General features: G+C 40.2%; 1 protein-coding gene across 1 annotated transcript in view; it reads left to right on the forward strand.

Moving 5' to 3' along the window:
- B3GLCT (beta 3-glucosyltransferase) overlaps positions 1-12,996 on the forward strand; it is a 95,388-nt gene that overhangs the window by 69,877 nt on the left and 12,515 nt on the right. Inside the window, exons 12-13 of the mRNA XM_074330078.1 lie at positions 11-110; positions 3,651-3,770. Coding sequence (XP_074186179.1) covers positions 11-110; positions 3,651-3,770 — 220 coding nt within the window. The remainder of the gene's footprint in view (positions 1-10; positions 111-3,650; positions 3,771-12,996) is intronic.

Here is a 12,996-nt window from a genome sequence, read left to right on the forward strand (position 1 = left end):
CCTTTCCTAGGTCATTGTGGAAAGACATTTGCCATTTTGGAAAGATTTCTGAATCACAGCCATGACAAAATAGCATGGTTAGTCATTGTGGATGATGATACCTTAATAAGGTAAGAAGTCATTCTCATCCTAGGGTGACTTGAAATTCTCTGTATATTCGTATTTTGAAACTATGATGGGTACTTCTGCTTCTGGCCACGATGGGATAAGGACTGGATTTACTCTCATATATGAAACATCCCCCCAAAAGAACAAAATATGTGAAATGAAGGTTTTTAAGATCCTGAATATAGGCAACAAAGGACAGTGATTTATGAGACACACGCAGCAAGTGAGGTGAGTCCTACAACTGCCCCGGCTAACTGCCCTAAGAAGGTGTGCAAGTCAGTGCTCAGGGAGGGGAACCCAGAGGAACCTGGCCAGTTCCTTGAATTGAAGAGATGAAGCTGAGGGTCTGGGAGACCGAGGCCGTTGGAGTTTGCAGGACAGAGCAGAGGAGAGGACAGAGCTGCATAGGAGAGTGCGGGAGAGCTGTGGAGGCGCCCCTTAAGTACTGATCGTACGTGTGTACGAGGAAGCTGCCGGAGGCTGGGGAAAGAACCAACAGAAACGATGAGAAGGAAGGGGCCCGACATCACACAGGGCTGAGCACAGTACCTCTTCACAGCAGCCAGCCTGGAACACCCTTGATTCACAGGGTCGTGCTCTAATAGTGGGGAACGGATGACCCCACACTAAGCACTGCTCTTGTCCTGCCAGACAAATCTTAAGAGAAGGATCATGAACGACCAAACTGTTCCCAAGTAACATGCCCACATCCTCTCAGGAAGCTTGAGAGGATTTATAGAAGTATCAAAATATCCAACTCTCTACAAGGTAAGGTTCACAATGCCTGAAATCCAGTCAAAAGTTACCAGGCACGCAATGCAGCAGGAAAATTCACCCAACAACCAAGAGAAAACTCAGTTAATTGAAATTGCCCCAAAAATGATGCAATGTTAGAATTTGTGGTTATTAAGCTGTTACTAATAAATAGTTAATTCTAACTCCATTCCTTATGTTCAAAAAAGAGATTTGGAAGGTATACGTGAGACAGATCAAACTTCTAGAGATGAAAACTACATTGTCTGAGGTGAAAAATCCACTGGATGGGATTAACAGCAAATTACATGTTGCAGAAGAAAATATCACTGACTTTGGACACTGCAACAGTTGACTACCCAAATGAAACACAACGATAAAAAATAGCTCTGAACAAATGAACAGAGCATCCCTGAGCGGTGGGACAATTCCAGGTGGCCTTGTATAGATGCATTTGGAGTCTCCCAAAGAGAAAGGGCTCATGACAAATATTTAAAGAAATATTTTCCAAATTTGATGTGAACGATACAGATCCAAATTTGATGAGCACCCACAGATCCAAGAAGCTTGGTGAACCCCAAGCACAACTGTGAGCATCAGAGCAGCACATGACACCTCCAAGGATGGCGTCCTCGCTGACGGCGTCCCGTGCGTCTGTAACCGCGTTACTTGTGCCGTCAGTCTTCACCTTACTCCACCTGGAAGTTTTTGCCAGATGTTCGTTTAGTTTTTTTTTATTTTCAGTTTTTTCCTTTTTATTAGCAATACTTCTAACTGCTCAGTGATGTCCTAAATATGTTTTTGAGTTTGAACCTTGTCACCTTTTCCTTTTAAGACTCTGATGTCATCCTTGATTGCCATGAACACCCTAACTTTTCTGAAGTCACAAGGCTGAATAATTGCAAGTCCACTCGGATAGAATTGGAGATTTGCTGGTTTCAGTCACATTTCCTCCAACTTTTAGCAAATATGAAGTATGTGACAGTTTTCACACTCAGTTTATGTTTCTTCAGCTTTAAAATAATATTGTGAATATGGAAACGGTTAATGTCATCAGGAGAAGAAATCCAGAGGAGATGCTAAATCACTTATTTTAACATTAGAAATTGAAGGTTGAGGGTTGAATTGATAATTTTACAATATGCAGGAGAAAAAGGAATACTTTTCATTCCTTCTCTGGTCAAGAAGTAGGCATAAATTGGCCCCAGCAGGTTTGGAGTTTTGCAGAGCCTTTTACCAACTAAAGGCTGCAATTTCCTTGGGGACCTTTAAGAGTCTGTTCTCTGTAACTGAGTGGTGTTTTACAGATATCCACACACTTACTGGCCTTCCCCCGAGGAGCTATTTGTTAGATGACTTTTTCAAGATTGATTCCCAATTAGGTGCCTAGAATGTTTAACATATGTGCCCAAAACAGGATCGTTCCCAAAGATAACATTTTCTGGTCATTCAGAAACTGTCAGCATCAGTGACCTTGACCTGCAGACAGCTGTCAACCCGGTTCGTACACATGTAGACCTGTTTCAGCACCACACTCATAAAGGATTTTTTCCATATAGTTAATTTTTCTTCACTTTCATCCTTAGCCTTATGAGCTGGGATATTTTTGTAAGCTGCACGAGCATGGATGGAAAAGATCTCCTCTTGTACATCTGTACTTTGTTTTCTTAAAAAGAGGGAAAACATGATGCCAGATCGCTAGGTTCTAGATGTTAATATTGCTCTGTGAGAAAAGAATTCATGATTAATAATTTAGAGAAATGTTTGCTGTCATATCTCCCTCATGGAAATGGCATGATGCTTGTGAATCACAGGCTTGAGAAAGATTTATTTAGCCAGTTAAGAAAATGTAATCCAAAGTTATTGACCATGTGAAAGCTTTTTTCAAGGAACACTGGTTAATATCATGAGGGAACCTAGGATTGGGTGGTGTGTGCCCTGGAAAGCCCTAGTTTAGATGAAATAGTGGAAGGACTTTGTACGGCATTTGTAAGTGGGGTAGGCTCTTAACACATGGAAAAACTAGGCTTTCTTAACATCAGCATTTTTGTTGCCTTTAAAAAGTTACTTCTAGATTTTATTTTCCCATGAAATTTTTTCATCCTAAAGCAGCTCTAGTTGTAGACATTTTTCCGAGCAGTCCTCAAATGTTCTCGTTTTGCTTTGTAAGCTGCCATTGTTGACACATGACGAAGAAGAATTGGGGCCAGAAGGTATAGACAGACAGACATAAAAAGACCATGGACCAGCATGGCCTTACTCTAGGGAAACCTCAGCAAGGCTGCGTATCATAAAGGGAAGGTCACTGGAACAGCTCCGCCCAAAATTCCTTCCTCACCTGCCAGCCACATCCTCACATGGACCTCATTTATACCTCAGAAGTTCCCTTATTAGCCATCAAAAATTAAACAAACAAACAAACAAGTACATCTGAGGAAATGTGATGATTAGTTCACACTCCCTGGGGAACAGACCTAGTAGAAGTGAGTTATCTGGTACACCTGCCACCTTTACTTCCACCCAAACTGGGCAGCCACGTGCTGCAGGGGCTTGTTAAAAGTGGGGACGAAGCCCTTTGTTTCTCAATTTCTCTCCTGTTTTCAGAAATGCATAGTGTTCATCAATTCTTTCTTTTTCTTAAAAAAAAAATCCATTTCTTCTGTGAATCACTTGAATGTCATCACCAAGTGATTTCAGTATCGTATTGGATAATAGAAGCAGTGGGGTGTAAGGACCATAAAATAGTTCCTGAATGAGAATTATTGCTTCTGTCCCCTCTGGGATCCCAGCATCTCCAGGCTCCGGCACTTGCTCAGCTGCTACGACTCCGGCGACCCGGTGTTCCTGGGAGAGCGCTACGGCTACGGCCTGGGCACTGGTGGCTACAGCTACGTCACAGGAGGCGGAGGGTAAGTATGGGCGTGGCTTTGTGGGCGGGGCTTTCTGCCCTGCGCTGCACAGGGCACTTCCGGTTCTGGATGCCAAGCTGGGCCCCTGGCGGATGGACGGGAACTGCTGTGGGAGTGCTCTGTAAGTGGTAGCTGTTACTGCAATAGGAAGGTGGACATCACTTTTGTAAATATCAAAAGAACCCCGTGAAGAATAGTTTACCCCTTGAAGAGACGATATAAAAATGTATGTCAGGTACTCGGTACAAATGTCCCTACAGCAGTGATTGCTTCTGGGTAGCCAATTAGGTTTGATGGTCTGTTTAAATGAAAAAAAATTGGATGTGGATTTTATTTTCAGAAAGTAAGTCATTAGACTTAAATTATCCGGTGCTTACAAATCACATCTGGGAAAAGAGTAGTGTAGGAGTTTAGACTCAAGCAATTAAGTGATATTTGTGTAGAATTTATAGGTTTCAAGTAACAGTTAAAAATCAAAGGTTTTTAAATGAAACATCTGCCAAATCTCTTATGGGGAAAGATTTTAACTTGATTTATACGGGTAAATCCACCGAGCAGTTGTTTCTGCAGTCTTTGCTATTGAGGTAATTGAGGGAGGCTCTTCACTTGGTTAACTGTAGCAATTTAAATCCATCCAAGAGGAGCTTGTTGAGTGTCCACTCTGTGCTGGGCACAGTGGATTATTAACTTGTGAAGGGCTAGGACTTGCTGGTTTTACTTTGTAGTCCCCTAGAACAGTTCCTACCGAAGGGTCTCGAGAATCACATTCCGGGGGTTCCAGGTTGGTCTGGCCAATTCAGTGGCCTGTGTAACACAGTCATGGACGTGGCTCTTTCACAGTGGTAACCAGGCGGGGGTGGGTGCACTGATCTTTGCTGAGTAGCATTCGTCCACATGAGGTCATAGTAATAGGACATGGGTGTCCATCCGGCCTTTAAAAGGACAGTAAAGGGTGAGGCCAAGGAGTATTGACCTCTTCAGTAGAAAAAGCTTCAAGCTGTTCGCAGCTTAGGTCACCAACATCTCCTGCATGGTGGCTTCCTGCCACATCCTGGTCCCCTACGTCCCATGCTGTTGTCCGCATGGTTATCAGACCTTGCTCCAAGCACATCTGATCCTGCCCCTCCTGCTCAGAGGCCATCACTAGCTTCCCATTTTTCCCCAAGCGTGTGAACCCTTTCCTACTTTGGGCCTTGAAGACTAGGAGCTAACCATTCGGACTTCAACAAGAGCCAAGCTGATCAGGGATAATGCTTCATTTTAGTCACCTCAAGTTGGTCTAACCACAGTCTCCCACCTGTGAAGGCCTCTCGCTAGGAATTAGTTCATCTAGGTTTCCTATCATCTATCTCTTCAACAAAAATGTGATTTTTCCTGTTACCACAGGGGAGTAAGTCTTTTGCATCCTTTTATAACTTCCCATTGTTTTTAGGATAAAGTCCACACTCCTCATCCAGGCTCCCAGGCCTCTCTTGGCAGAGGCTGTGTACCCTTCTAGCCTTGTTCATCTGTACCCTCAGCTTAAAGAGTCCATGCTGAATTTATTTCAGCTGCTCAGAGGCACTGTTTTTTCCTGTTCTCCAAGGTACGGCATCTGCTGGCCTCGACATAGCATTGTTCCCCCACCCCTACCTTCTGCCTCTGTCACCTGGCTAATCCTTCTCATTGATTCGATACAGCTATCATTTATTTGTTCCTGGGAGCCTTCAGCCTGGTGTATCCTCTCACATCTGGGTTGATGCCTTTCTAATGTGCTTTCATGGCATATTATGCAAACCATTATCATTTAATTGCCTATTTACTTTTCTGTTTTCCACCTAAATTATGAATTATTTGAAGGCAGCGCCTGTGTCTCATTTCTCGTGATATCCTCACTTCCTAGCATAAGGACTCATTTTTTTTCTTACAAGGTACAATGAATAAACAAATGCAGATCACTGGGCATTGTTCCATAACTAACGTTGGCTAAGGTAATATCTGTTTTTTAATAACACATTTACAAAGATGCAGAAACGTTCTTTGTGAGATTGTCTTATATCAACCTTCGAAAAAGCTGCAGACGCAATGTTGAATAGTTTTTCTAGTATTACGGTAGGTGTTTCTGATGGTCTAGTTGAAGACCAACATGTCTGCAAGTCAGGATCAATAATGGTTGTAAAGCCAATGAAAGGATCATGACCATCACTTTAAAATAATGTAATACAGAACGGAACAGAACGAACTAGTACGAGTGTAATACATGTAGTTAAGGACAAGTATTGTTTTGTGAACTTTCTGTTTCAGTTTTATACGCACAAAACACATAAATGGTTGCAATAGGAAATGTGTTCCTTGTTTCCTCACCGTGTTTTTTAAAGATTTTATTGGGGAAGGGGAACAGGACTTTTATTGGGGGAACAGTGTGTACTTCCAGGACATTTTTCTAAGTCAAGTTGTTGTCCTTTCAGTCTTAGTTGTAGAGGGCGCAGCTCAGCTCCAGGTCCAGTTGCAGTTTCTAGTTGCAGGGTGCGCAGCCCACCATCCCTTGCGGAGTCGAGCCGGCAACCTTGTGGTTGAGAGGACACGCTCCAACCAACTGAGCCATCCGGGAGCTCAGCGGCAGCTCAGCTCAAGGTGCTGTGTTCAATTTTAGTTGCAGGGGGCGCTACCCACCATCCCTTGTGGGAGTCGAGGAATTGAACTGGCAACCTTGTGGTTGAGAGCCCGCGCTCCAACCAACTGAGCCATCCGGGAGGCAGCTCAGCTCAAGGTGCCGTGTTCAATCTTAGTTGCAGGGGGCAGAGCCCACCATCCCTTGCGGGACTCCAGGAATTGAACTGGCAACCTTTGTGGTTGAGAGCACACTGGCCCACGTGGGACTCGAACCGGCAGCCTTCGGAGTTAGGAGCATGGAGCTCTAACCTCCTGAACCACTGGACTGGCCCATCTCACTGTCTTTTATAGTCAAGCAAGTTTCTAAAAACCATTGCCTTAAACCATCCCTCTGAGCCCCTCTGGTTTGAGCTAAGTTGGGAATGTGGATTCCAGTGATTTACATGTAGATTTTCTGTATTGTTTGGAAAATGAAACCTTGCGCTATTTAAATCCATGCGTCTTCTTGTTTTTCACTTCATGCTTACTGCTTGAAAGTTTGGGCATTTGGGGACAACTGGTTCAATAACTGTTTTCTTTTTTGAAAATACTTATTTACACATGTTTGGTTAGGAAACTGGTCAGTATATCATGATTCTTCTGGGCAGCCTCTTGAAAGGGGCTGGGGGCAGGGTTACCCAGAAGGGCCATGACCATGACCTTTCACTTGCTGGAGGACAGGAGGGGCACACGGGTCTGAGGCGCTTTATCTTCTGCAAGTATTCTTGACTCGGTGGTACACCCTCACACAAGCCCCTGCCTCCCAGCTCGGTTTTTCTTAGTTTTAAAATTAGTGTTTTACATATGAAAGGAAACCACGTTATTAATTTTAGAGCCTTTCAACATCTTTTTAATATTTAAAAGTTGGCAGACAGAGCAGATATACCCTGATATAACTGGCAATTTTCCATTTTGGGGGCCAACTTCATCCTGAAAGAACCCATCTGCATACTAATAAAGCAGTGATATTAAAGACCCATGTGTTCCGAGTTTACGTGAATAATTAATGTAAGAGTGTTCTGTGTGAGTAGGCACTTACCAATAAATATTTCATGCTTACATTTTATCTTTCTGTAAAGTTAATTTTCTAGAAAGTGGGCCATAATGAAAGGCCTTCCTTTTCTTTCTTGTCCTACTAGATGCTGGCAAAAGAAATACAGAAAGTATTTTTATTTTATTTTTATTTTTTTTTTTAATTTATTGGGGTGACAATTGTTAGTGAAATTACATAGATTTCAGGGGTACAATTCTGTATTACATCATCTATAAATCCCATTGTGTGTTCACCACCCAGAGTCAGTTCTCCTTCCATCACCATATATTTGATCCCCCACTCCCACTCCCCTTACCCTCTGGTAACCACTAAACTATTGTCTGTGTCTATGAGTTTTTGTTTCTCATTTGTTTGTCTTGTTCTTTTGCTGTTTTTGGTTTATATACCACATATCAGTGAAATCATATGGCTTTCTGCTGTTTCTGTCTGACTTATTTCGCTCAGCATCATACTCTCAAGATCCATCCATGTTGTCACAAATGTTCCTATATCATCTTTTCTTACCGCCGAATAGTAGTCCATTGTGTATATATACCACAACTTCTTTATCCATTCATCTATCGAAGGACATTTTGGTTATTTCCATGTCTTGGCCACCGTAAACAAAGCTGCAATGAACATTGGAGCACACGTGTCTTTATGTATAAATGTTTTCAGATTTTTTGGGTAGATACCCAGGAGAGGGATTTCTGGGTCACATGGTAATTCTATTTGTAATTTTTTGAAGAACCTCCACACTGCCTTCCATAACGGATGCACCAGTCTGCATTCCCACCAACAGTGTATGAGGGTTCCTTTTTCTCCACAGCCTCTCCAACACTTGTTACTATTTGTCTTGTTGATGATAGCCATTCTGACTGGGGTGACGTGATATCTCATTGTGGTTTTGATTTGCATTTCTCTGATGATTAGTGATGTTGAGCATTTTTCTTTATGTCTATTTGCCTTTTTTATGTCCTCTTTGGAGAAATGTCTCTCCAGGTCCTCTGCCCATTTTTCAATTAGGTTGTTTGTTTTTTTTTGTTGAGTTGCATGAGTTCCTTGTATATTTTGGATATTAGCCCCTTATCGGAGGCACTGTTTGCAAAAATCTTCTCCCATTCAGTTGGTTGCCTCTTTATTTTGTCGATGGTTTCTTTTGCTGTGCAGAAGCTTTTAAGTTTCATATAGTCCCATTCGTTTATTTTAGCTTTTACTTCCATTGCCTTTGGAGTCAAATTCATAAAATGCTCTTTGAACCCAAGGTCCATAAGTTTAGTACCTATGTTTTCTTCTATGCAGTTTATTGTGTCAGGTCTTATGCTTAAGTCTTTGATCCATTTTGAATTAATTTTGGTACATGGTGACAGATAGCAGTCCAGTTTCATTCTTTTGCACGTGGCTATCCAATTTTCCCAGCACCATTTATTGAAAAGGCTGTCTTTCCTCCATTGTATGTTTTTAGCTTCTTTGTCAAAATTAACTGTCCATATTTATGTGGTTTTATTTCTGGGTTCTCAATTCTATTCCATTGGTCTACGTGTCTGTTTTTCTGCCAATACCATGCTGTTTTGATTATTGTAGCCCTGTAGTACAAGCTAAAGTCAGGAGTGTGATACCTCCATTATTGTTCTTTTTCTTAAGATTGCTTTGGCTATTCGGGGTCTTTTGTGGTTCCAAACAAATCTGATGATTTTTGTTCTATTTCTTTAAAAATGCCATTGGGATTTTGATGGGGATTGCATTAAATCTGTATATTGCTTTGGGTAATATGGCCATTTTAACTATGTTGATTCTTCCAATCCATGAGCACGGAATGTCTTTCCATTTCTTTGTGTCTTCTTCAATTTCTTTCAAAAATGTCTTATAGTTTTCAGCATATAGGTCTTTCACATCCTTGGTTAAGTTTATTCCTAGGTATTTTATTCTTTTTGCTGCAATTGCAAAAGGAATTGTTTTTTGTATTTCTTTTTCTGAGATTTCATTGTTAGTATATAGGAATGCAATGGAAATTTGTACGTTGATTTTGTAGCCAGCAACTTTACTGTATTCCTTGATGTTTCTAATAGCTTTTTGGTGGAGTCTTTAGGGTTTTCCATATATAGCATCATGTCATCTGCAAAGAGTGATAATTTAACTTCTTCATTCCCAATTTGGATGCCTTTTATTTCTTTCTCTTGCCTGATTGCTCTGGCAAGGACTTCCAACACTATGTTGAAAAGCAGAGGTGATAGGGGACAGCCCTGTCGTGTTCCTGAACGTAGAGCAAAGGGCTTCAGTTTTTCACCATTAATTATGAGATTAGCAGAGGGTTTGTCATATATGGCCTTTATTATGTTAAGGTATTTTCCTTCTATACCTATTTTATTAAGTGTTTTAATCATAAATGGATGTTGTATCTTGTCAAATGCTTTTCTGCATCAATTGATATAATCATATGATTTTTGTCCTTTATTGTGTTTATGTGATATATCACATTGATGGATTTGCGTATGTTGAAGCATCCTTGTGCCGCGGGGATGAACCCCACTTGGTCCTGATGAATAATTTTTTTAATGCATTGTTGTATTCAATTTGCTAGAATTCTGTTTAGGATTTTTGCATCTGTATTCATCAGAGATATTTGTCTGTAGTTTTCTTTTTTGGTGTTGTCCTTACCAGGTTTTGGTATCAGGGTAATGTTGGCCTCATATAATGAGTTAGGGAATACTGTCTCTTCTTCATTTTTTTGGAAGAGTTTGAGAAGGATTGGTATTAGATCCTCTTTGAAGGTTTGGTAGAATTCACTAGTGAAGCCATCTGGTCCAGGACTTTTGCTTTTGGGAAGGTTTTGGATGACTGATTCAGTTTCGTTATTGGTGATCTGTCTCTTTAGATTTTCCAGTTCTTCATGGTTCAGCCTTGGAAGGCTATATGTTTCTAAGTACTTGTCCATTTCTTCTAGGTTATTCATTTGGTGGCATATAGTCCTTCATAATATTCTTGGATGATCCTTTGTATTTCTGTGGTGTCCGTGATAACTTCCCCTTTTTCATTTCTGATTTTGTTAATTAGTGTCTTCTCTCTTTTTATCTTAGTGAGTCTAGCCAAGGGTTTGTCAATTTTGTTAATCTTTTCAAAGAACCAGCTCTTTGTCACATTAATTTTTCTATTGTCTTTTTGTTCTCTATTTCATTTAGTTCTGCTCTGATTTTTGTTATTTCCTTTCTTCTGCTGACCTTGGGTTTCACTTGTTCTTCTTTTTCTAGTTCTTTAAGGTGTAACATGAGGTTATTTATTTGGGAGTTTTCTTGTTTCTTGAGATAGGCCTGTAATGAGATAAATTTCCCTCTTAAAACTGCTTTCGCTGCATCCCAAAATTTTGGTAGGATGTATTTTCATTGTCATTTGTTTCTATGTATCTTTTGATCTCTCCTCTAATTTCTTCTTTGACCCGGTCGTTCTTTAAAAGTATGTTGTTTAATCTCCATGTATTTGTGTTTTTTCCTGCTTTCTTTTGCAGTTGATATCCAATTTCAAAGCCTTGTGATCAGAGAATATGCTTGGTATGATTTCAATCTTCTTAAATTTGCTGAGGCTGATTTTATGTCCCAATATATGGTCTATCCTTGAGAATGTTCCATGTACACTAGAAAAGAATGTATAGTCTGATGTTTTAGGATGAAGTGCTCTATATATGTCAATTATGTCCATTTCATCTAATGTGTCATTTAGGGCTGCTATTTCGTTATTTATTTTCTGTTTGGATGATCTATCCATAGCTGTCAATGATGTATTTAAGTCCCCTAGTATAATTGTGTTTTGGTCAATTTCTCCCTTTAGTTCTGTTAGTAGTTGCTTGGTATATTGCGGTGCTCCCTGATTGGGGGCATAAATATTGATGACTGTTATGTCTTCTTGTTGTATAATCCCCTTTACCATTATGAAATGTCCATCTTTGTCTCTTGTTATCTTTTTCACCCTGAAGTTTGTTTCATCTGACATCATTATGGCTACACCTGATTTTCTCTGGGTACCATTTGCTTGGAGTGTCAATTTCCACCCTTTCACTTTGAGTCCATGCTTGTCCTTGTAGCTGAGATGTGCTCTTAGAGATAGCATATGGTTGGGTTTAGTTTCTTGATCCAATCTGCTACTCTGTGCTTTTTTATTGGTGAGTTCAGTCCATTTACATTTAGGGTGATTATTGATATCAGAGGATTTCCTGTCATTCTATGTTTAGTTTTCTGGTAAGGCTGTGTCTCCATTGTTGCTTTGCCTTCTTGTTGTTGTCTATTATTTCTGTGTGGTGGTGGTATTCCATGATGTTTCCCTCTGTTTCTTCTTTTATTACAGAATATATTTCAGTTCTGGTTTTTTATTGAGTGGTTACCCTTAAGTTTATGTAAAAGAAAGTTTGATATTTAGAGTATTCCATTTTCTTCAGCACGCTTACTCTCTCCATTCCCATATTCCGGTTCAGGCCTTTACTCTTCCCCTTTTTATGTTTCGGTTGCCACAGATTGTCCCTGTTGATGGTGGTCGAATAGCCTCCTTTAGTATTTCTTGTAGTGCAGGTCGTGTATTAGAATATTCCCTCAGCTTCTGTATGTCTGGAAAGGTCTTTATTCCTCCTTCATATCTAAAGGATATCTTTGCTGGATATATTATTCTTGGCTCATAATTTCTCTCTTTCAATAGTTTGAATATTTGGTTCCACTCCTTCCTGGCTTGTAGAGTTTCTGCTGAAAAATGATGATAATCTAATGGGCTTTTCTTTGTAGGTTACTGTCTTCTTTTCCCTGGCTCCCTTGAGGATTCTTTCTTTGTCGTTGATTTTAGACAGCTTCAATACAATGTGCCTTGGAGATGGCTTGTTTGGATTGAGGTAATTAGGTATTCTATTTGCCTCTTGGATTCGAGGATCCAGTTTTGTCCACAAGTTTGGGAAATTCTCATCAAGAATTTGTTTGAATATATTCTCTGTTCCGTTCTCTCTTTCTTCTCCTTCTGGTATGCCCATTATTCTTATATTGCTCTTTCTGATGGAGTCAGAAAGTTCTTGTAGAGTTCTTTCATTTCTTTTAAGTCTCAAGTCTCTTTCTTCTTCCATCTGTGTCATTTCCAGGTTTTTATCTTCGATGTCACTGATTCTTTCCTCCATCTGGTCAACTCTACTACCTAAGCTGGTTATTTCATTCTTAATTTCTTCTATTGAGTTCTTAATCTCCAGAAATTCTATTTGGTTCTTTTTTAAAATTTCAATCTCTTTCGTAAAATGCTCATGCTGTTCTTTGATTGTGTTTCTGAGTTCATTAAACTGCCTTTCTGTGTTTTCTTGCATCTCGTTGAGTTTTGTCAGAACTGCAATCTTGAATTCTCTGTCATTTAAGTCACATATTTCCATATCTTTAAGTTCCTTTTCTGGAGAGTTTTCACTTTCTTTCTGAGCTGTCTTGTTGCCTTGGTTATTCATGGCAATTACTGATTTATTATTTCTCTTCCTAGACATCTACAGGAGTTGCACAGGTTGATAGGAAGAGGTCTTTCTTTTGTTTTCCAGTACTTGTTGGTAGAATGTTT

The sequence above is a fragment of the Rhinolophus sinicus genome, linkage group LG04, assembly GCF_036562045.2.
Source record: "Rhinolophus sinicus isolate RSC01 linkage group LG04, ASM3656204v1, whole genome shotgun sequence".
In the NCBI taxonomy this organism is placed as follows: domain Eukaryota; kingdom Metazoa; phylum Chordata; class Mammalia; order Chiroptera; family Rhinolophidae; genus Rhinolophus; species Rhinolophus sinicus.